The sequence below is a fragment of the Haliotis cracherodii genome, unplaced genomic scaffold (assembly GCF_022045235.1).
Source record: "Haliotis cracherodii isolate W230 unplaced genomic scaffold, xgHalCrac1.p SCAF_5, whole genome shotgun sequence".
Classification (NCBI taxonomy): domain Eukaryota; kingdom Metazoa; phylum Mollusca; class Gastropoda; order Lepetellida; family Haliotidae; genus Haliotis; species Haliotis cracherodii.
The window spans coordinates 43,932,705-43,959,331 of record NW_027266308.1 but is presented as its reverse complement, the minus strand read 5'-3'; the positions used below and the strand labels follow the sequence as shown (position 1 = coordinate 43,959,331).

The window sequence follows — 26,627 nt, the reverse complement described above, 5'->3', positions numbered from 1 at the left end:
ACCTCTCTCTGCTCACCTTGGTGGCCAGCTAACTGGATCCAGGGGTACTTGTTTTTGTTCTACACTATACTCTCCCAATGGAAGGACCAAATGTCCTGTATTCATACCCCAACCTCTCTCTGCTCACCTTGGTGGCCAGCTAGCTGGATCCAGGGGTACTTGTTTTTCTTGAACACTTGGACAAAGGGTGACCATCTCACGATACTGCGGATTATTTTCCATGAACTTTGCTGAAGAGGAAGGAATCAATACATCATCAAATTGTTAATTGTCAAAACTAACACATCAACTTTGCTGTAATAAGATATGATCTGAACAAATTAGAAGGGTGCTCTCCTTAATATTTGTACTACACTAGTAAGTGAGTGAGTGAGTATGGTTTTATGCCGCTTTTACCAATATTCCAGCAATATCACGGCGGGGGACACCAGAAATGGACTTCATACATTGTACCCATTTTGGGAATCGAACCCTGGTCCTCGGCATGATGAGTGGACGCTTTAACCACTAGGCTACCTGACCACCCCTGTACTACACTAGGTGACGCCATTTCCATATTCATAAGTGTTAGTAAGGCTTTCACGCAGACTGAGCAAGGTTCTAGCAATAACACGGCAAGGATTACTAACAAAGCACTTCAACATGTACCCCTGTGCCGATCCTTGGCCTTCTGGGTGATGAGTCAATGCTTCTAAAAACTAGGCAACCCCACTGCTGAGGCCATTGAATACAATAGATGAAACAGAACTTAAACATTGTCAGTTATTGTCAACACCTTACTGACTGGTGAGGAGAATAAATGGACTAGTAGAAACTACCCTCCACAAGCACGTCATCTTGAAATACTCTGTCTATACCTGGAAAAACACAGGTGATGCATCTTATGCTACTGTCATATAAAATAATCGAGTGTGGACCAGACACACCATTGGTTGGCAACGCAAGCAACAATTGTCAGTGCATATCAGGGACTGATCTAGGATTCCAAAACAAGCGTCGTTGGCAGGAAATTTGGAAATAAATGTTACTTTGCTCAAATTATTCAGTGATATACAGGTCACCAGTACAAAGCTATAACATTAGTTATTACTGTATAACATGAATTGGGAAACTTGTAATTAAACATGGGGAATGTTTTTTACTTAGGGTCGAAAATTGGCCTCTGAACAGTCTTAGATAAATCCCTGCATATTTAAGAAATAAATGACTCGTGGTCGTTGTTTATTGTACAATAAATCACTGCAGGGAGAATAAACCATGAGGGTGGCAGCCTAAAAATGATGTTGTCCAAGCTGCGAGCTCATGCTTGAATCTCTAGAAATATGACACCACAATAGAACAATGTTTTAACGTGATTCACCATGGTTCTTTCTTCATTGTTATTTGTGATTTATCACGTAGCTATCTTATGTTCTGTAATAAATAATGCCAATATTCTGTGATAAACAATGTCAATGTTCTATTATAAAGCCAATAATTCTGGGATCAAAGAATGCTAATTTCTCTGACAAATAATGCCAATGTGGTGAGGAAAATTAATTTCCATATTCTCTGGCAAATTATGTCAATTTTCTGCAACAAATGATGCCAATATCCAGTGAAACACCAATCATCAGATTCTTGCAACACTAAGGGACACAACTCTGCACAGCTAATTGTAGGGCCTCAGACAACCACACCCCACTCACTCATCAGGAACTGATGAGTGAGTGAGTGAGTGAGTGAGTGAGTGAGTGAGTGAGTGAGTGAGTGAGTGAGTGAGTGAGTGATTGAGTGTGGTTTTACGCCGCTTTTAGCAATATTCAAGCAATACATCGGCGGGGAACACCAGAAATGGGCTTCACACATTGTACCCATGTCAGGAGTCCAACCTGGGTCTTTGGCGTGACGAGCGAACGTTTTAACCACTAGGCTACCCGACCGCCCCCAGGAATTGATGAACAGAAGCTTATACACTTTGGAGGATTATTCTAGGGCTGGGACGGGTAACTCTTGTACTCGCATCAGGTGGGTCCTGAGTAGGACCTGGGTTCCGACAGGACTACCCAGACCTATGGTTAGTCACGTGATATATTGTTTAATGACAAAAACTCACTATAGCTCAGTGGTCATACTACAAGTCGCTAATGTTGGCATTTCTTTCTGACGATGCACACATTCCTTTTGACTTGTATATGTTCGAGTAAAGATAACACTTCAGTCAACTTCAGTGTAAGCATGATCTGATCCTTTGATACATGTATCTAAATAGTTTTTGCGGTAAAACAATTCCCAGTCTGACATTTTGTTCCCAACTCTTGAGACCTACAGAGGGTGCCCGGGTCAGGGAGGGTAGTAGGGGTCGGGTACCTGGGTAGTAAATTTGGACTCATTCCAGCCCCATTTTATTTATCATTTCAACTGCACATTAATTTTACAGTACACACAAACAGTTATCTGTGAACATAAACCTCCATCATGTTTATAGAGCACAATGAAACATCTGTCCTGTCCAGAATTTAGTCACATGGTCCAGTGGTGCTGAACAAGAACCGTCGTGCATGGTGTACGTAACACAGATATTTGTGGAATGAAATATACAAATACACACTTAAAAAAAGTTGCATTTCAGTTAAGGCACTTAATCATAGAAATGAAATAATTTAATAATACATACTATTGTAATGAATATGTTGTAAAATGTTGAAGGGTCCAGTTCATGGTTTATCTATGGACATAAACTGTACTTGAATGATTAGGAAGAGAATATATGGATGTCAACTTCTTTATTATGAGGAATACAACGTTTCGGTGTACATGTATATGCTTACTCCTTCATCATTCACCTGATGAAGGAGTACGTTTATACTCCGAAATGTTGTGTTCCTCATAATAAAGAAGTTGACATCCATATATTCTCTTCCTTATGTGTATCACTTCTAAATGCCTTTCAAAGACCTGTACTTGAATTAATTGCCATCTATTGACAATGAAACAGTTGGATAAATGTCTGTTTTAATACCACTGACAATCATTAAACTTATGTTGAAAATGGTAATTCAAATCTTGAAATATAGTGAGAAGAACAGAGGTTACCATACAAGTGTGAGATGGTTAATAAACTGTATTAGGATTAAACATTATATGGTGCGGCTTGGGAGCTAAATACATGGTGCTTATTCCTAATACAGGACAATTAGCACCCCAAAACACACAATTTCTTATCAAATAAAATCTCGCTCAAATTCTATTGTAAAAAACAGTACCTAAACATAGCAAGTTTTCCTGGAATGTATGTATTATTACATTGTATATTTTGTCACAAGGCCAGTGCTTAGTCAGTCACCCTGTGTAAACAGGCAATATAGTTCCAACTGAAACTTGTTTTTTAGACAGGGTTGTAACTAAATTTAGAGGAATAATTTTTCAAGGTAATTTATTAAAGCACATATATGACTTTGACAGTGATGTTCTTTCATGTCAATCCTTCAGTCCACCGCTAGAGCAATTTCCCTGTATCAAAGGGAAGCTGTCTCGATCATGAGTCTGTTTGGTCATATTACTTTGTCATATACAATGCAGTCAGATAGTCAGATGGAAATGACTAACGGAATTTCGGACAGTTGTCAGGGGATTTTTAAACCTAAGAAAAATGTGGTGTTTTATGTTCATCAGAAAAAACATGAAGTAAATATTGTTCATCACCACGACATGTAGGTCTCCAAGACCCTACATATAAAATTCAGAAATGGAGCCAACTCAAGTCTAGAATGATTTGGCAAGTCTAGATAAGCATTGTTCTGGTTCTAGATACATATTTATAAATAAGATAACTTTATTTCTGGGACTAAATGTTAATCTACCCGACGTGCAGAACAAACACTAGTCCTGCACCATGACCGTGGAATATATATATATTTTATGAAAAAAATCAAAAAATCTAGAAACGCATAAAAAAGCAAGTCTAGCCAGCTCAAGCTAGCTCTATTCCCCAAATCAGCACAGGGTATTTTTATTTTATTTTTAGAGTCAAGAAGGATATTGTGTGATATAAGATTTCAGAGACTAAATGTTAGTCTAAACAAACAGCTCTGGTCTTCAATACATGGCTCCCTGCAATCAACTCAGTCCCTCAGGAGGATGTCTATTAGATCTGTCAGCTGTCAGTCACTGATGTGAGTGATGAGGACTATGTCAGCTCTGCATCCATCAACCCTGACCTTGGTTCACCACATGTGTTCATTAAATCCCACCTAAACACAGGCCACATTCTGCTCATTCAGCCACATAACTGTACACATACTCCCATGAAAGTCGCAGAAAGTATGTCAAAAATACCCTTGACTAATGCTAATTTCTGAAAAGATTTGATTTTTAAAGAAACAAAAACTTCAAATTAAATAGAAAAGGAGCCCTAGCGAGGGAGATTCAGAACCTGTGGAAAATCTAGACTTGCTGCATAGAATTACAGTTAGTGAGGTGAAATTGGGTTTAACGTTGCGTCCAAGATTATTGCACTTTATAGCGACGTGATGCACATTTGTGTGTGTGCGTGTGTGTGTGTGTGTGTGTGTGTGTGTGTGTGTGTGTGTGTGTGTGTGTGTGTGTCTGCTTGTACTAGTCCGGACTGATGCTGATTTATAGTGCTAGCACACTGAGATACCATGCTGCAGTTTAACATGAATACCCCACTCAGACACCGTATACTGACTCCGAGCCGACCAGTCCTTGTTTTAGCCCCTTAATGCCGAGCGCCAGACAGGGTAACAACAAGTACCATCTTTTAACGTCTTTTGGTATGATGCGGCCAGGGATCGAACCCCGGACCTTCCGCTCTCCGGGCGGACGCTCTACCACTAGACCACGTGATGCGGTCTGCATTACAGTAAGGGCAGAAATGGGATGGCTCATGGAGAGGGATTATCTAATGTCCCTGCCTTAGCTCTTCCACTGCATAGCTCTGTCCTGTTTACAGACAGCGCCTGTCACAGTTCATTGGACAGGTCAGTTTTGACCAGAATGTAGATCTTTCAAGGGATTCTACAAGATGTTTGTGAGGAATGAATGAATGAATTGAGGTGAGGTGAAATGGGGATTAACGTCGCATTCCAGATTATTGTACTTACATAGCGACGTGCAAGCACATGTGTGTGTGGTTGCTTGTACTACAAGTCCAGACTTATGCCGATTTTATACTTCCAGCCCACTGAGATACTTTGCCAACGGTTAACATGAAAACCCTGACCAGTCCTTGTTTTAGCCCCTGAATGCCGAGCGCCAGGCCGGGTAACAACAAGTACCATCTTCTAACGTCTTTTGGTATGACGCGGCCGGGGATCGAGCCCCTGACATTCCACTCTCTGGGCACGCGCTCTACCACTAGACCACGGAGGCGGTTCTAAAAAATGTTTGTGATGTAAATGTGTTCCCCATATACAGTTCAGTGGTGGGACAGGAAGCATGGTTTGTTTGTTTGTTTGTTTGTTGTTTAACGCCGCACTCAGCAATATTCCAGCTATATGACGGCGGTCTGTAAATAATCGAGTCTGGACCAGACAATCCAGTGATCGATATCATAAGCATCGATCCACGCAACTGGGACCGATGACATGCATCAACCAAGTCAGCGAGCCTGAGCACCCGATCCCGTTAGTCGCCTTTTACGACAAGCATAGTCGCCTTTACGGCAAGCATGGGTTGCTGAAGACCTATTCTACCCCGAATCTTCACGGGTCTGGAAAGTCTGCTGACCACACCTTACTGACAGTTTTATTACAAAACAACCTGTGAAGATCATGGGTTAGAGAAGGTCTTCAGCAACCCATGCTTATTGTAAGAGACGACTATGCTTGTCATAAACGGTGACTAACAGGACTGAATGGTCAGGCTCACTGACTTGGTTGATGTATATCTTTGTATTCCAGTTGCGTGATCGATGCTGATAAGATGTCAATCACTGGATTGTCTGGTCCAGACTTGATCATTTACAGACCGCTGTCATATAGCTGAGTTTGGCGTTAAACAACAATCAAACAAACAAACAAGATCCTTGCAAACATTTTCTGCAAATAGCACTGGAGTATATTGTTATCTCATCCAACCAAAAATGCAACCAGAGAGCCAGTTCATGAAAACTACCTGCCTGCAATTGCAACATACTCCCATGAAAATCGCTAGAGCATGCACAAATCAAGTAATCAAATACCACCTGCTCTAACTCTTCCACAGCACAGCGTTGTCCAGTGCCTGTCACAGTCCATTAGAAAGAAAGTTAATTGTGTCCAGATAGCAGCTTTCCAGGAGAATGTTTGAGAAGCACACCTGTTGCCCCTATACTTGCTAACCTTTGCACAAGGCCATATACTGATATGGCCTTTGCTTTGGCAGGCAAATTCGGAAAAATGTATTCTAACATTGCACCCTAATATTGCATTCACTGCAATAATGTAAAATGTTTGCCCCTGTTATCAATGACTCCTCTTTATTGCCCGTTATCAATGACTCCCTCTTTATTACCCTTTTTATCAATGACTCCCTCTGTATTGCCCCTGTTTTCAATGACTCCCTCTTTATTGCCTCTGTTATCAATGACTCCCTCTTTATTGCCCCTGTTATCAATGACTCCCTCTTTATTGCCCCTGTTATCAATGACTCCCTCTTTATTGCCCCTGTTATCAATGGCTCCCTCTTTATTGGCCCTGTTATCAATGACTCCCTCTTTATTGCCTCTGTTATCAATAACTCCCTCTTTATTGCCTCTGTTATCAATGACTCCCTCTTTATTGCCCCTGTTATCAATGGCTCCTTCTTTATTGCCTCTGTTATCAATGACTCCCTCTTTATTGCCTCTGTTATCAATGACTCCCTCTTTATTGCCTCTGTTATCAATGACTCCCTCTTTATTGCCTCTGTTATCAATGACTCCCTCTTTATTGCCTCTGTTATCAATGACTCCCTCTTTATTGCCTCTGTTATCAATAACTCCCTCTTTATTGCCTCTGTTATCAATGACTCCCTCTTTATTGCCTCTGTTATCAATGACTCCTTCTTTATTGCCCCTGTTATCAATGACTCCTTCTTTATTTCCCTTGTTATCAATGGCTCCCTCTTTATTGCCTCTGTTATCAATGACTCCCTCTTTATTGCCTCTGTTATCAATGACTCCCTCTTTATTGCCCCTGTTATCAATGACTCCTTCTTTATTTCCCTTGTTATCAATGGCTCCCTCTTTATTGCCCTTGTTATCAATGGCTCCCTCTTTATTGCCCTTGTTATCAATGACTCCTTCTTTATTGCCCCTGTTATCAATGACTCCCTCTTTATTGCCCTTGTTATCAATGGCTCCCTCTTTATTGCCCCTGTTATCAATGACTCCCTCTTTATTGCCCTTGTTATCAATGACTCCTTCTTTATTGCCCCTGTTATCAATGACTCCCTCTTTATTGCCCGTTATCAATGACTCCCTCTTTATTGCCCCTGTTATCAATGACTCCCTCTTTATTGCCTCTGTTATCAATGACTTCCTCTTTATAGCCTCTGTTATCAATGAATCCCACTTTATCGCCATTAGGAATTTTTACTGACAATTGCTGCAGGTTTGGGGCCGATTATCTGCATCTGAGCAGGTCTAGATAGCTACCTGAAGAAAAATGGATCAGTTCAATTAAAAGTAAGTTTGTGTTCAATATTTACCAGTTTATTTGGCATGAAATTCTATGGGTAGGTTGGTTTAGTTGGGAAAATTAAAGACTAATTCTGTACGATGTTTAGTATTAGTAGCTTATAGTAACATCTATGTGTAACGGGTTTGTCCACTTATTAACAATGGCAACCACATCGCCCCAAGCATTTAAAAGGAACAACATCTTTCAAACATTATTGGTCAATATTAACTCACAATAATATTCAGAAAAAGTATACGGGGTACATAACTACTCAACAAAAATTTAGAACTAGGAAGTTGATGAAGCTCTTATGCAAATGTGGCGTACAACAATATTCACATATCATGCTGCGTCATGCTCGGAGTAAACATGACAACCCCAGCATCGGTCATGATGACAGGGAAAGTGCACCACTTAATCCAACGCCCACAACTTAACGTTTCTCCTGGGGTAAAATAGATGAGCGTGACACACACAAAACCTGTATCAAAGATGTCCAGGGCGCTGGTCTGAAGTATGTCCTTTACATTTGTTAACCAACAAATTCCCCGCTGTTCAAATAGCTATTGAAGAATGAGAGCCTCAATAAAGGTCCCCCGACAAACCCCACACCACCACCCAAACCCCCAGCCAGATCACAATGTTGTTCAAACATGGCCTATCGTGGTTTATCCTGTGGTGTGGGCTGTTGAGAATACTTCACATCTTTATACACACGTTTGGTCAGCTACCATTGACAACACACAGACAAGAGTCAATCAAAGTAGACACAATTTAGGGATAACAACTTCTTTATTTACAGTAAAGGAATCATTTCGGTATGGATCCTCATACCTTTGCCTTACTTGACAACGGTTTAAGGATCCATACCAAACAACGCCTTTTCAGTAAATAAAGATGTTGTTATCCATTAATTGTGTCTACTTTGACATCCGTCAACTTCTGAGTAATGCCTATCTAGCATATACAAGAGTCAGTCAAGTAACATAATTATGCAATCAAGATGGTTAGATTGATGATTATTTCAAGTCCAGGTAGCTCTGTTCCACATCAGCGTCAGAATAATTTTTTTTTTTATTTTTAAGGAGAGAAATGTATTGTGTAATAAAAGATTTCATAGAGTATAGAGTCCAGATAGTCATGATAGTTCTTCCTTTTGTTCATTGTGAGTTCAAGGGATTGATTGTGGTGTCACACTGGTTTATTTCAGCCATTCCGCAGCCAGGGACACCAAGAAAACTGGTTCTTGTGTGACGCGATAACACCTTCATGGCCTCCACAAGTACATTTCTTACTCTGTTTGTTTCTTGTTCAGCAATATTTCAGCTATATGACAGCAGTCTGGACCCGACCATCCAGTGATTGACATCATGAGCATCGATCAACACAATTGGGATCGATGACATGCATCAACAAAGTCAGCGAGCCTGACCATCAGATCCCGTCAGTTGCCTCTTCCAACAAGCACAGTCGCCTTTTATGGCAAGCATGGGTTGCTGAATACCTATTCTACCTCAGGTGTTCATGGGTCTCTTATTCCGAGGCACTGTAAGCATCAGTAAACATGAACAAAAACAGTATGGTGGCATTTTATTTTTCCTTCCACTTTAGAAAAATAGGTGCATGAAAATCTAATACTTCATAGTTGTGGCCTAACAGTATATTTTCATGTTGATAATACTACAACAAATATGGTATATATATTTGTGATGGGATATAGTGAATTACCATACAACCATTCAATACTGGGTCACCTATTGTAGGCAAATATTTGAAATATAGCATTGACTAAGCTTCTAAACAACTATTTGTTAGGTGTCGTATAACCACCAACAATGGGTGTCGTTTTTACACAGCGAGATCAGGTTTTGCTCAAGATATAGATTACCATGATCTAGGGTCAACTAAACGTTGTCAAAAGACATTAAATAAACACAATCCTGTTTCTGTGTTTGGGTGAGGTGAAATTGGGTTTAACGTCGCGTCCAAGATTATTGCACTTATATAGCGACGTGCATGCACGTGTATGTGTGTGTGTGGCTGCTTGTAATAGTCCGGACTGATGTCGATTTATAGTGCTAGCACACTGAAATACCATGCCGCAGTTTAACATGAATACCCCACTCAAACACAGTATATTGACTCCGAGCCGATCAGTCCTTGTTTTAGCCCCTTAATGCCGAGCGCCAGACAGGGTAACGACAAGTACCATCTTTATCTGTCTTTCGGTATGACGCGGCTGGGGATTGAACCCCAGACCTTCCGCTCTCCGGGCGGACGCTCTACCATTAGACCACGGAGGCGGTCTCACTGTGTTTGGAAAGTTTTAGTTAAACAAACTTGGCTTTGAAGGTATTTTTCTGTACAGATTATTACTGAATATGGCAACATCACAATGAGGGCATCTGCCTGTTTATGCTGATAAACGACCAGTTAAAATATTTGATTTGACAAAAATTAATTCCTTAGTCAGGGTCTGTGGGGATTACTGGCCTGGACATTTTCCATTGGACATCATCAACTTCTCAGGGGATTTATAGTTCAAGTAAAATAAAGAGCTCTAATTGTCATATTTTAACTATTTATTGAAAACAGCACTATTTTGTAGCTTTTGTTTGTTTGTTTGTTGTTTGCCGCACTCAGCATTATTCCAGCTATATGACAGCAGTCTGTAAATAATCAAGTCTGGACCAGACAATCAAATGATTGACTTCATGATCATCAATTCAGGCAATTGGGATATGATGACATGCATCAACCAAGTTATCGTAGGTAAATCAAGATGATCGAAACACAAGAAAGATTGTGCCTGTACAAGAGTCTTCTTTGGTATGTTGTTGTGGTTGTGGTGGTGGTGGTGGTGGTGGTGGTGATGGTGGTGGTTATGCTCCACAAGTTCATGATTTCATGTGCTATACGATGATAATGATTATGCAATGCATGGTCCAATGATTTATGTGTAAGTTCTAAATGAAAATCTTCCAATCAAATTTAGGGGGTAACGGTTATGTCTCAAACCTTATGATTTGCTCCCAGAGGAAATGTAACAGCGCTAAGCTTGGGCTTTTTTTGAGCTTTTAAAATATATAAAATCTAAAAACCGAAGTTGAGCTGTGGCAAGCTTAGCCAGTCAACAGGACAATAGACTGGGCTTGCTGGGAGCAGAAAGTAAAAAGCATGCGGTGTGACAAATAGTGGAGGTGAAACGGAGAGAAAGCTTGTGTTGGGCTGGGACGGATGACTCAGGTACTCGGGTTAGGTGGGTACTGAGTAGGATCCGGGTACCCACAGGACTACCTGGACCCGTGGTTAGTCACGAGATATACTGTTTAATGACAAAAACTCACTACAGCTCAGTTACACTACAAGTCACTAATGTTCACATTTTTTTCTGATGATGCACACATTCCTTTTGGCTAGTATATGTTTGAGTAAAGATAACGCTTCAGTCAACTTCAGTGAATGCATGATCTGATCGTTTGATACATGTATCTAAATAATTTTGGCCAGGGCTGTGGTAAAACAATTTCCGATCAGACATATTGTTCCCAACTATTGAGACAAGTGGGTACTGGGTAGGTCAGGTAATGGGGTTTGGGTACCCAGGTAGTAAATTTGGACTTCCCCCAGCCCTAATGGAATGAATGATTTAAGGTATAAAATGATAAAGTATAAAACATAACTAATACTCTAACTAATACCATATTCTTATTGCTTAATGTAGGTGTCAAAGGTACTTAACTAATTATATTGCAACAAAGTCATACAACCTTACTGACACACCTATTTTGAAAAAGCTGAAAATCAGTAGGATTTTAAATCAGAAGGATAATGTCTGTGGTGTTTGTTTGCCAATATCACTTCATCTTCTTTGTATATAGTGTACACCTACTTTGACAGAGTAGTGTGAGAGACCTGGACTGTTCGTTTGCTGTGGCAGGTGACATCTTAGGAGGTGAGGTGAGTAGAAATGGGCTTTAACGTCGCGTCCAAGATTATTGCACTTATATAGCAACGTGCCTGCACATGAATGTGTGTGTGTGTGTGGCTGCTTGTAGTAGTCCGGACTGATGCTGATTTATAGTGCTAGCACACTGAGATACCATGCCACAGTTTAACGTGAATACCCCACTCAGACACAATATACTGACTCCGAGCCAACCAGTCCTTGTTTTAGCCCCTTTAATGCCGAGCGACAGACAGGGTAACAACAAGTACCATCTTTTAACGTCTTTTGGTATGACGCGGCTGGGGATCTAACCCCGGACCTTCAGCTCTCCGAGCAGATGCTCTACCATTAGACCATGGAGGCAGTCTTGACATCTTAGGACTTAACAAGTGTCTCTATTCTCTATCAACCTCATAAAAGTCATCTCTCCATCCCCAACTACACCATACAGCATTGGTTATAATGAGAGATGGTTTCAAGTCTTTAATCTCCGATACTCCATCTCTTCAACCATCCTTCCTATATGAAAAGGACTAATTAATTGAACAAGATGAACAAGAATATAAGATCACTTCATCAACTAGCTCTATCTCACCACACCACCTCACCAGATGAACAAGACTATGACAGACCACTCTATCAACCATATAAACTCAGTCTCACCTGCGACCATCCCCACCTCAGTAGGTCAACAAGACTACCAGCATATACGAGAGCCACCTGCAATCCTTCAGCAACAAACTCTAGGACACACAATCAATTGTTTTAACAAGCCCTTCCACAACCTTCAAACCACCAAGATAATTCTAATCACTAAGCAAAGGCAGATGATTATCACAGCTGAGATCAATACAGCCCTGAGAGTCTGATGGACATGCTTCAGTGTGTATTTCACCTGCCTTGTCCATGGGTCAATGAGATTAGCACGTAGCCTACAGGCATTATGCAACTGAATTAGAATCAGTTTCCACAGACAACATTGGTGGGTGATGACCAAAAAGTATGTTAGTTCTTGCCTAGGGACCATTTGTCATGAAGAAAACCAATGGTTTAGTCAGCATGGGCCCTGTCCTGGAATACCCATTGGGTTTGTTTGTTTGTTGTTTAACGCCCCACTAAGCAATATTCCAGCTATATGACAGTGGTCAGTGAATAATCATGTCTGGACCAGACAATCCAGTGATTGACATCATGAACTTTGATCCACACAATTGGGATCGATGACCTGCATCAACCAAGTCAGCAAGCCTGACCACCCTATCCCGTTAGTCGCCTCTTACGACAAGCATGGAATACCCACAGGGATCTCCTTGTGAGTGAGTGAGTGAGTGAGTGAGTGAGTGAGTGAGTGAGTGAGTGAGTTTGGTTTTAATGCAGCTTTGAACAGTAGTTCACTGTGTAACAGCATGAGGTAGGATGAACGCCTGAAGTGGTGCAGGTCTAAATGCTAACCACATTGATGAAACCCACAAACACGGGAATTGTTACCTGTAATACTGACAAACCTAGAAACAACCTTGGCATGATGGGATTCAAACCCAAGATCATAGGTTTCCGCTGGGCCTGTGGGACCCACCTATGCTCATCAATTTAGTGCAGTGGTTTAGATAACTCAGACGCTCATGCCCCAGATATCAGTGGCTTGACACAATTCTTTAAGAGATAATGAATGGTGGTTTTATAGACTGAACTGCTGCTCCTATCAAAACCAAACTGGTGATGCTTTCCATGTAATAATGAAAATAGAATTAAAATGCCTTTTATGATATATACATAATACGGCTGACTCTAATGATATAAAAGAGGAATTAAAGAATACGTTAACATCAAATATCACTTAAATTAGTTTGTAGTCAAAATAGGCATCATTTTGAAATGCCAAATACATACTAAGCGAAGACTTAACCATAAAGTTTGAAGTGATGTCGACAGGCTACAGTTACAGTTACTGATATGACATACAGTCAAACACTGTTGTGACGAACTTTGATATGTCAAACTTATGGTCGTCTCGAAGTCTCGAAGCTTGGTCAATGCGTATTTCTTCTTTATTCATCATTATTTAAACTCTGATGTGTGGAAACTAATGTGTCAAAGTTATTTTCCAGTCCCAAACATGTACTTCCAGCACAAATGTACTCTGATAAATCAATCTTGGCACGATTAATCAGTCCAGTTCAGCATTGCAATAGTTGAATGTGTGAGCTGTTTCGGGTTTTTTTTCCGTGTATGTAGATGCATTGTATACCATTAATGATACACAAATATTACATTAACTGATTTAGTTACTTTGCCCAAAATGCCAAGAGTGATCAATAATAAAAGTAATTTTGGTAATTTATTTCATTTTCAAAACATATGTTTTATTCATTCTTCATGTCAATCAGTAGATGCATGCTAAGTTCTTCTTCGGGTGTGCCGAACCTTGAAGTATTTATAAAGGTCTCTGCAGCCTCGACAAAACAATGTTTTATTTTATCTGTTTGATGTTTAGGTGGCAAAATGGCGACATTCATGTGCTTCAAGTGCAGTCAAGGTTTTATTTTGGGACCACCAACATTGTAAGAACAAAACAAAACTCAGTAAAAGAACAATGAAAAATGTAATCGCCTTAGGGGAATTCATTCTCGTCTCTCTGCCTGATTACAGGCGTCCATAACGCAAATGGAAGCAAACCATGGAGATGAAGATCTAGTTGGGGATGTGTGGATCTAGATCGGGGAAACAATGCTACACCAGTAATAGCTCTGGAGATGCAGGCTGTGCTCACAATACACAATGAACAACAAGACCAGTGACGAGCCAGGCAGGCACAGAGTGGTGCCCTGAGGCACCGAGGACAAAGTCTTTAACTCTCACACCTCGGCTCTCAGTGCTTAAGTTTATGTCTAGTCAGCTCTCCACTGTGGTGTATGACATCTGCCTGGCAGTACTCCATTGCAGTATTTTAAGCTTGTGTCATTCGTGTTATACACTGAGGTGACATTAGCTTGAGCTTTACACACATGATATTAGCTAGAGGTCCACACAGGTGATACCAACTACTTCTTTCTTCTCTAAACATCAGCTACAACCTTACACTGATGACATACGCTACGACTTTACACTGATGACATACGTTACGACCTTACACTAATGACATCAGCTACGACTTTACATTCATGACATACGCTACGACCTTACACTGATGACATACGCTATGACCTTACACTAAGGACATACGCTACAACTTTACATTCATGACATATGCTACGACTTTACATTCATGACATACACTACAACTTTACATTCATGACATACGCTACAACTTTACATTCATGACATACGCTACAACTTTACATTCATGACATACGCTACAACTTTACACTCATGACAGACGCAACAACTTTACATTCATGACATATGCTACGACTTTACATTCATGACATATGCTACAACTTTACATTCATGACAGACGCTACAACTTTACATTCATGACATACACTACAACTTTACACTCATGACAGACGCTACAACTTAACATTCATGACATACCCTACAACTTTACATTCATGACATATGCTACAACTTTACATTCATGACATACACTACAACTTTACATTCATGACATACACTACAACTTAACATTCATGACATACGCTACAACTTAACATTCATGACATACACTACAACTTAACATTCATGACATACACTTCGACTTTACATTCATGACATACACTACGACTTTACATTCATGACATACACTACAACTTAACATTCATGACATACGCTACAACTTTACACTCATGACATACGCTACAACTTTACATTCATGACATACACTACAACTTAACATTCATGACATACGCTACGACTTTACACTCATGACATACACTTCGACTTTACATTCATGACATACACTACGACTTTACATTCATGACATACACTACAACTTAACATTCATTACATACGCTACAACTTTACACTCATGACGTACGCTACAACTTTACATTCATGACATACATTACAACTTAACATTCATGACATACGCTACGACTTTACACTCATGACAGACGCTACGATTTTACCCTCATGACATTTAACACGTCACTTCTTGAACTTTATCACAGCTTCACCTAATGTAAACAAGTTACATAAAATAGGGTTATTTCCACATTTCCACAGCTGAACCATGACAATAATGATAGTGACTATCACATTATTTCGAAAACAATCTCTTTCCAAGCACCTGATGAGAGGTGTTTGGCTCTCGGCACCTGCCATCACACAGGACTTGTGGAGGATGTTACATTATATATGCTTAGAAATCCATACTACTTCAAATTTTCAATACAACCAACCTTTTAAGTGAACTTTCTTCTGTGACAAAAAATCATGTACTTGCATAGAATTAAATATTGATTATTCCACATTTAGGGCACTTGAGAACATGCCCTGGGCCCCTAATAGGAATAACTGAATATAGTGTCTTTGTTTCCCATAATCATATACAAGCAGGAAATCATTACGTTAATAAAGTCATTGATAAAGTCTGATACACATGACACAGAAACATTATCAAAATAACTGACATTTTCGATCAGCTGATTCCCAAAACTTTCACAACAGGTTTTTTCTTTGTTCTGTTTACCTTTTTAACCATAACAGTAGCATAAAAGTTTGACAATTACCTCCTGACAATGTATACAGGTAAACAAACTGCTGATATCAACAGCCGAGGTGACATAATGACAAGTTATAGAAGAATGCTGCAACTACCTGGTCATGGGTGCGGGGTGTGGGTGGTGCGGCAAGATCAACCTCAACTGGTGCATCCCAATCGCTGAGGTCATCGTCCGTAGCATCCCCCGTCCGAGTGTGGATCACACACAGGTGGTGTCGGGACACCGTAGGTGGGGAAGGAGAGGGTTTGGTCTTGGGGAGGGTCTCGGTCTTCCCCTCCATTACAACACACCACACAGGGGAAACTTACGAATAAATCCTGGAGTGAAAAACTCAGTCTAGCATGATACACCAAAATCTGCCGATGAGGAATTTAATCCATGGAGGAAAATGAAATCAGCAAGTCTGTATTTCTGTCGCTAGCACATGGCGAAAAAGATAAATCTGTTCAGGTAATACCCACTATCATGAAATGTAAACACAACACGGTTGTTGTAAGCGTGGGCTGGTCCGTCTGCCTCGTCACATGGCCAGTCGGCCGTACACATCTACAGCCTGTACACAAGGCTCATAACAGTAATCTTCCACACATCCACCCACGACACAGCCCTGGCTCGAATACCTGTCCCTGGCTGACAGCTCCACACCATTGACTGACCAGACAGCTTTGTGTGTAATCTCTTCCACAACAGCGGACACACACACACCTGTTAAAGTCCTGTATTGTAAGTTTCACAACAATGGCTACAAGTCTACCTGGAGCTTAGTGTGTTATTCAGCCCAGCAATGGCCTGCGGAGCTCTCTCCACATCGACAAAGCTGACAGTAATCATGTTCACCATGTGACTGTTTACACCATCACCTCGTCGCTGTTGCATTAATTAAGCAGAGATATTCAGAACTACCTGAATCTTGAACCATTTGTACTCTAGGTGTATGAAGGTGGCCTGGTGATGGAGTCAGATTATTATGAAACGAGGATCACCAATCCTTCATCACACAGTGAGGTACTTCCTGAAAACATCTCCTCAGGTATACGAAGTAATCATTCACACTTCAGTAAAATCACAGTTAGACTGCTGTCACAGCCTCAGTTGTTGGAGCCAGGCAGAGCCTGTTGGAGCCATGGTGATATACAACTTATATAGCTACTAGGACACAGTTGAGATGACGTCAAAGTAACAGAAAACAAATATTAGTTGTTCAACTACCAAATTGAACCTCCTGACCATTCAGGGAAGTGAGGTGGGCCTACTACACTCTTGTCTCCCTCACATTTGATTACATTCAGTAAAATCATTATAATGAAGATCCCCTGAGCCCAGCAACCAGCCTTCCTGATGATCTTGTTTGCAATGTCTATATACTTATACAAAGGGTCATTACTTTATAAACCCTTCATAAGCTGGACTATTACACTGGGGATGGTTGCATCAGCATCACTGAAGGAGTAAACATTGCTTAAACGCCGCATCAGCAATCTTGTTGTCGTTCTCAGCGATCAGCATTGATATTCAAATATTTTCTGCAAAAATACTAAAAACCCTAACGTCTAATGAACTGAACCAAAAATGACACCATCATGAGGAGAAACATATACATGTTACACTTCATATCTGCCAGCCAGGCAGGTACGTGACAATAAGAAATACACATTTTGAGAGAATATATGTTTTGAATCCCTAGATTTCACCAAATGTTATTACATTTTGCACATAATGGCTTTGCAATGGCTATAAATAGCTTTTTTAATATGGCTGTCATGGTGGCCATATCGAAAATCAGATTCAAACCTCTTGAAAATGTCAGGTGTCATCACTTTTGGACCATGCAGGTAAAGTTTTAGCTTCATTAGTCTAAGAAGATGATGTTTACAGTGCTTGGAAATGTATCTTGAGAGAATTTATGAGCAGGGTCAAATGGAACGGTCAAAATTTAAAAATTGTATAAAATGGAACATGTGTTGAGCCCCACTACCATCTACACCAGTGCTCCAGACACCTTTTGGAAACATTGGGTATTTCCTACCTTGTTTTCAATCTAATTGGATATTTGCATTTTTCATTGAGAAACCCATATTTTTTCCCTCCCTTACATTTGATCAATTGGGTATTTTTGAACTGACGATTTGTTTCGAAAGTAAAAATTCAGTATGAAGAACTACAGTAAACAGCAAATAGCATCCTGTGTCATTATCAATAACAGTAAGTATAGAGTAACAATCTGTCCAATCACCCACAGTTTTCTCATTAATAATCTATAATTGTGTGACTAGAGTGAGTGAGTGAGTGAGTGAGTTTGATTTTACGCCGCTTTTAGCAATATTCCAGCAATATCACGGCGGGGGACACCAGAAATGAGCTTCACACATTGTACCCATGTCGGGAGTTGAACCCGGGTGTTCGGCGTGACGAGCGAACGCTTTAACCACTAGGCTACCCGACCACCCCTTGTGTGACTAGACTAGAACTTATAACTAGCACCTAGATATGATGACTAGCAATGCTAGAGGTAGGGTAGGGATTCACTGATTATTCTCAATTTGATTGGCAAATGCCAATACAGTATACTACGGTTATAATGAACCCTGATGACCATTAATTTTAATTTGTTATAACCGTTGTTTGTAATAAGCATATGTACAACATATATGCAGCAAATGGATGGGACCATGAAATAGTTGGTTATATCCGTCAGTTTGTTATAAACGTGTTTGTTATAAACATAGTTTACTGTTGTTAGTACAAATGGCAAAAATGCTATACAGGATATTTACAGATGGAATTGTGAAACTATTGGGTTTTGGTGAATTATCATGCGTTTTGGTAGACATGCACATCAAAATAAATTGTGTAATTGTGTTTTGTGAGTGCATATTTTACGCAATTAGGAAGCAAATATGGGGTGCCGCTACACAAATTTCACAACATGTTGAAAGAAAAAGGCTGAGTTTTGTCCATTAGAAGATTCAGCTTGCATGATGGTCATGGTCAAAATTCATGCATGGAACATATATCCCATGGCAGCCATATGAAATTAGAGCGTAATCATTTCCTTGGTCTAGTGGTTTCTGAACAGAAAGATTTGTACATCAGACGCTGCAGGTTACACAACACAAAGACACTAACAAACATGCCACAACATAGACTGACTTGACTTTCAGTGTGGTGAGCTAAAACTTAATTTGGACCCCTAATCAAAGTTCTTGGATTCATTCTAGTGAGGTATTTAAGCTCTGACCCACAGAGTAAACAATCGAGTTTGCTTACAAAAGCAATAAAACTGTAAACTTTGGCCTGAGAAGTGGTCAGAAGTGATATCACCTCCAATAAGCACACCGAGATATAGAGCTGGGCTCACTCTGGCCTTTCCTTGAAAGGAAAATACTGATTTTGGTTGTAATTCGCATGAAAGGAATGGGGTCATGGTGAATACAGATCAGGGAGTATCTCGCAGCAAGTGTCACAACCATTATCTGGCTGGGCCTATATGAGTGAGTGAGTGAGTGAGTGAGTGAGTGAGTGAGTGAGTGAGTGAGTGAGTGAGTGAGTGAGTGAGTGAGTGAGTGAGTGAGTGAGTGAGTGAGTGAGTGAGTGAGTGAGTGAGTGAGTGAGTGAGTGAGTGAGTGAGTGGGTGGGTGGGTGGGATTGCGTGCGTGCGTGCGTGCCTCACAAGCCAACGTTTTAACCAGTAAGCTACCTAATATTGTAAACAAAAAATGTGTCAAATATTTATTGAAAAAGATTACCCTAAGATGTCAACAATCTTATTGGAACTATAGATCTAAATCTAAATTGTTAAAACATACAATATCCCTACCTACCAACCCTATTTTAAATAAAACATGCTTTTATGTATATCTTTGTTTGTTTGTTGTTAAACGCCGCTCTCAACAATATACCAACTATATGACAGCAGTCTGTAAATAATCGAGTCTGGACCAGATAATCCAGTAATCCACGCAATTTGGATATGATGACATGCATCAACCAAGTCAGCGAGTGTGACCACCCTATCCTGTAGTCGGCTCTTACGACAAACAGTAGTCGGTAACTATGTCAACTCATATACTAAGTATATTATTCTATTGAGGTGAATGATTCACAAACGTATGCATTCCTTCTGGCAGATATATTCTGCTGCAGTAACAGCAAAGTGTTACTTCTTCTTTCTGTTGGTGTTAATTTCAAAGTTATTAACAGAATATAATACCTTTTAAGACACCTTTCAAATTTACTGACTGAAAATGATGAGGAAAACCTCTTCGCGGCGTACTTACTGATTTACATGAAAAATTCATGATTACTGACTAAAAGTGCCAAATTTACAGACTACTGACTTGTAACATCCCCCTTCAGACCTTTTTGGTGTTTGACGTGAGAATAAATCTGTAACTTTGAAAGGGGAAATATTATTTTAGCTGATGGATGTCTGATGTTACTGTGACCTTACAGCAAGATATCATCAGTAACATACTGACAGGCAGAAATGTCTTCATCAAACATTTCAGACATCGTTGGCATGTGTTCCCTGAAGAGTTGGCGGCTGATATTGATGGAGTAAGGTGTCCCGATATTGATGGAGTAAGGTGTGCATACCACTGAGCATACCGCATCCTGTGTTGCCATAAGAGGCGACTATGCTTGTCGCAGAGGCAACTATTAACGGATTGTGTGATCAGGCTCACTGACTTGGTTGATGCATATCATCGTATACCAATTGCATAGATCGATGCTCATGATGTAAACCACTGGACTGTCTAGTCCTGACTCAATTATTTAAAGAACACCCTAATATAGTAGTAATATTGCTTTATGCAGTGTTAAACAAACGAATTAAACAAAATATACAAAAAAAATTCAAATGTGCAACTTGATTTCTGAGCAGTCCTTTGCAGCTTTCTCCTTATTGATAATTCTGCAACCAATTGGAAAGTGTGGCACATCTGTTCGGTTTAAAATCAATGTAAACTTGGTTTTGAAGCCTTCAGATATTCTGGGCTTGCCTTACTCAAAAAGAGAATTGATGAACAACAAAAGGACACAAATAACCGTACAGGTTTTGAAGTTAATATATTCAGTTTGCATGGGTCTGAATGCTTGAGGATAATGATCAGAAGAACAAGATGTGCCATGACTGGCGACCATTGTCCTCTTTTCTACTGCGTGGGAGGAGACATTCCAATGGGACAAGATAACACTGACAGCCATACAATGCTCTGGGGAGTAAAAGTGTGATTTATAGCAGCTAGATTGCTGGCCTTGTCTTTATCACTGTTACATAACAGGTCATGTTTACATTGCTTACACCACAAACCACAACTATCTTAAGTGCATACCTACTGTGTCCTGATACTTCCTGCAGTACTGGGATATCTGTATACAAGGTGGTGTGTGATAATATACTGTATACAAGGTGGTTGTGTGATGATATACTGTATACAAGGTGGTGTGTGATGATATACTGTATACAAGGTGGTTTGTGATGATATACTGTATACAAGGTGGTGTGTGATGATATACTGTATACAAGGTGGTGTGTGATGATATACTGTATATAAGGTGGTGTGTGGTGATATACTGTATACAAGGTGGTGTGTGATGATATACTGTATACAAGGTGGTGTGTGGTGATATACTGTATACAAGGTGGTGTGTGGTGATATACTGTATACAAGGTGGTGTGTGATGATATACTGTATACAAGGTGGTGTGTGGTGATATACTGTATACAAGGGTGTGTGTGGTGATATACTGTATACAAGGGTGTGTGTGATAATATACTGTACCCAGGTTGTGTGTGATGATAAACTGTATACAAGGGTGTGTGTGATGATATACTGTATACAAGCTGGTGTGTGATGATATACTGTATGCAAGGGTGTGTGTGGTGATATACTGTATACATGGTGATGTGTGGTGCTATTCTGTATACAAGGTGGTGTGTGATGATATACCGTATACAAGGTGGTGTGTGATGATATACTGTACCGGTATACAATGTGGTGTGTGATGATATAGTGTATACATGGTCACAGGTGTGTGGTGATATACTGTATACAAGGTGGTGTGTGATGATATACTGTATACAAGCTGGTGTGTGATGATATACTGTATACATGATCACAGGTGTGTGGTGATATACTGTATACAAGGTGGTGTTGGCTTAGTTCAGTATTCTAGTCTCAAAAATGTTCCCCAGATATGCTATCACCTTCTCCGCCTATATAAACATTCACACAGACTTGAACAACTGAGTAGTGCTGAGTAGAGGGGAGATTTATGCCCAGTACAGTACATACATACACTTACAATAGTACCTACAAAGGACTATAAACCCAACACCTAGCTCGTCTGAAAGCAAGGCATCCTGTGAAGGGCGTCACCCTACAGGGTATATTATATATCATATATCAGACACCTCTTGCTTACCTATAAACTTGCCAAGTCTTTGAATGGCATTTAGAAGTGATACACTTTATAAGTGAACTGTTAAGTTTAATTTTTGGCTTTAATTGCTTCATTGTTAATCACCTATATGGGCGCCAATTAACTGTTGGCTGCCCTTGTTTTGTTTCCACCTTCTGGCCCTCCTTATGATGACCTATTTGAAGGAAAAGACGCATTATCGGAATTAATGTACGTGATAAAGTGTGTAGAGCTACCAGGTGCGAAGGAATAGTTTCAGATGCGACATAAATGCAGTAACTATAGTCGTAACAGTGGTTCTCATTGGAACCACCACACAGCCGCTACTGGAACCGACGGCATCGGCAACTTAACACATTCAGCAAAAATGTATATTGTATTCATTAACGATGTATTTTGATGGGAGTCAAATGGAAAGCTTCTGCATAGAGCTAGATAAATTACTTCACCCCAAATTTCATTCACTGTTAATGTCTTACAGCTGGATCTAGTATTTGCCCAATAATTGTTGATATAACAGGGCTAATAAAAAAATTTGTCAGTCAATGTCAACATTAAGGAATTTTTATGTAGCTCATTGGCACTTAAACAATAATGTTAATTTATATGTATTTTATTAACATTTACCATAACCAGATCCTGATGTGTGTATTTTGGCTACCAATCAGTTGCCAAGATTGCTGGGATCTGGTAGGCAGATGGGCGAGATGTCAAACATCTGCAGCTTGTTTGGAGATTATATCTGACTATTGCCCATTTAATTGTGATAACTGATACAAGAAAATGTCTCCCACTTTAGATAACAAATTCTGATGCACATGAATACAAGTTGCTTAATGCCAGGGATTTTATGCTTTGTAATCAAGACTTCGAATCAGACCAAAAGAAATGACTTAAGTTGTTGCTTATTTGTTTATCCCTTCATTTCTTGCACACAGCATTTCAGGAAAAGGTGTTGACAATTAACAACAATCAGCTTTTGATAGATACAGCCGAAGTTATTCTGCTACAGTTTCTCATAGCAATGAAAAACAATTTCCCACACAAAAAAAGATCGGACCCGTCATAATCTGGCACTTAGGAAACATTCATATTTCCTGTACGTTAGCATGACCAAACCATTGACTGAAGCATCAACATGTTATTTTTAACCTTTGTACGTCAATACCTTATCTAGGTATGTATATTTATATTATGTGACGTAGAATTCAATTTGCAAAGGTGTTACTTTGTCCCCGCCTACCTGAAAATAACCATTTGTTGTTTTTGATATGTCTTTAAGTATGACTAAGAACTAAGATATGTTTGTAAGGTGTACAAATAAACAAATTTTGACATTTTGTATAAGGCAAAATAGGAAGGCCAAAACATAACTCTACATGTAAGCATTCAAGATCTTTTAAACTTTATTTCTAAAACTGATGCATATCTCTCTTTTTCCACACTGTAGTCACAAAGTCAAAAGTAGAACTTTGGACTGGGGCTAGATCACCAAAGTAGAGGGTATGTTCCATACAAACACTTCCATAGTCTTTAAGTGAATTTAATGTACCAGTAATATTTTCAAGTTAGTGAGTTACAAAACCTTCCCTGGAAAGGCAGGAGCATCTGTCATGACACTGAAAGCTGTGAAGCAGCCACTGCCAGTGACATGATAACAAAACATCATCATCATCACCATAAAAATTACAAAAGGCATGCGAACAAAGTCACAAATGGTTGAATGTAGGCATGCATCATAATTAATTTTGTTAATCATTATTAAATTGTTCTGGACCATTAAACCTGAGTTCCACTGAAGCCTGAAATATTCCTCAGGCAAACAGATTCAAACTCGTGCTGCAAATTGATGTGAGTCAGTAAACTGGTTCCACTGTTGGTTTTTTCAGCAAGCTCTGCACATTTAGCCAACAAAAAAGTGGACAAAATCTGTACGATATCTGTTCATAGGTGCGCATGTGCAGCGTCCACAAATACGAATGGGGGCAGTGAGGTAGCCCAGTGGTTAAAACGTTTGCTCGTCACACTGAAGACCCAGGTTCGATTCCCCACATGGGTACAATGTTTGAAGCTCATTTCTGGCATCCCCTGCCGTGATACTGCTGAAATACTGCTAGAAGCGATGTGAAACCCAACTCACTCACTCACTCTGACCTCTTGACAGGTGTAATAATAGGCATACCTTAGAAACACACCAGGGACGTATCTAGGACTATAAACTAAGTGCAGGTAGCAAACACACCAGGGACGTATCTAGGACTTTAAACTAAGTGAAGGTAGCAAACACACCAGGGACGTATCTAGGACTATAAACTAAGGGCAGGTAGCAAACACACCAGGGACGTATCTAGGACTATAAACTAAGTGCAGGTAGCAAACACACCAGGGACGTATCTAGGACTATAAACTAAGTGCAGGTAGCAAACACACCAGGGACGTATCTAGGACTATAAACTAAGGGCAGGTAGCAAACAATTTTGGGAAAAGTCCCTTTTACACTTTTTATTAACGTTTGATGCTGACTTGAGACTGAATAGGGACGTCCGAGCAGGTCCTGGCAAATCCCTTTACAACCTATTATACATACTTACATGAAATTTCCACAACAGATAGAAAAAAGGGGGTCTGTTAGCGGAATGCCATCCCTACTCAAGGGACACAAATCTTCATGAAATAAATATAACACCTCACCTTAGTGCTAAGTTATGAAGCTTAGCAACATTTAAGACAATGAAGCAGTCATAAAATATTACAAGATGCATCCGCATACACTTTCTTGGGCAAGAAATAAGGCCAACATAGCAATAGTCTGTCATCCATACCCTGCCACAAATATAGCCAATACAGCTCATGCAAGTCTATAATGTTTGGCAAGTCTAGATTACTGCAGTATCTGAAATCGAAGAAAGTCTCTGGGCTCCTTTTTATTATATTTTGTAACTATAATTCAACAGCTGTCTTTCTTCTGTAAAATATGATCATTTCAAAGACTAGAGAGAGTGAGTATGGTTTAACACTGCTTTTAGCAATATTCCAGCCATATCACTGCAGGGGACACCAGAAATGGGCTTTGCACATTGTACCCATGTCGGGAATCAAACTAGGCTACCCGACCACCCCACAGAGACTCGATGCAAATCTAACATGGCAATGGTATCATCAGATCTCGCCCCACTTGTACAAACCGATCTTTGCGCTACTATTGTAACTCCCACTGCTTAACGCAGACTTACAATAGCACGACAGTTGCTTTGTGAAAGCACATTAACACAGGAAGACTATGAGAAATTTACATTTTCTACCCCTTGATATCATACAATTCTAAACATTTCCCCACCCCCCTCCAAATACTAAGGCAGTCTATATCTGCAGTACCTCAGTCTGCCCTTATTTGGTTTGTCTTTACAGTTTCAACATCGTATTATTCAATGGCCTTGTGTCTGGAAATTAAAGAAGGATTGTGTCGAGGAAGTTAACTGAAATGAAACCCCAAGTTGATTTGGCAATGTGGCGGCGTGAAACACATTCAAGTCCCAAGGCATACTTTCAGAAAGTCTGATCTACAAATGGATATATCTAGTCTCTTTTCACATTAGGAAAGTTTGGTATCTAAAACTAAATCATGAGGTGAGGTTAGGTGAAATGGGGTCTCACACGCGTGTACTTGCTTGTATAAGTATGGACTAATGTAGGTTTTATAGTGCTAGCCTACTGTTTGTTTGTTTGTTTGTTGTTTAACGCCACACTAAGCAATATTCCAGCTATATGACGGCCATCTGTAAATATTCGAGTCTGGACCAGAAAATCCAGTAATTGATAACATAAGCATAGACCAACGCAATTGGGATCGATGACATGCATCAACCAAGTCTGCGAGTCTGACTACCTGATTTCTTTTATGCTAGCCTACTGAGATACCATGTCGCAGTTTCACATGAATACCCC

The 26,627-nt window shown here is 39.9% G+C and overlaps 1 protein-coding gene across 5 annotated transcripts in view; it reads right to left on the bottom strand.

The window, feature by feature from the left end:
- Nucleotides 1-26,627, bottom strand: part of LOC139442050 (uncharacterized) — a 124,362-nt gene that overhangs the window by 17,419 nt on the left and 80,316 nt on the right. For all 5 annotated transcript variants that reach the window (XM_071222832.1, XM_071222831.1, XM_071222835.1 and 2 more), the window contains exon 3: nt 128-230. In XM_071222832.1, the coding sequence (XP_071078933.1) occupies nt 128-230 (103 nt within the window). The remainder of the gene's footprint in view (nt 1-127; nt 231-26,627) is intronic.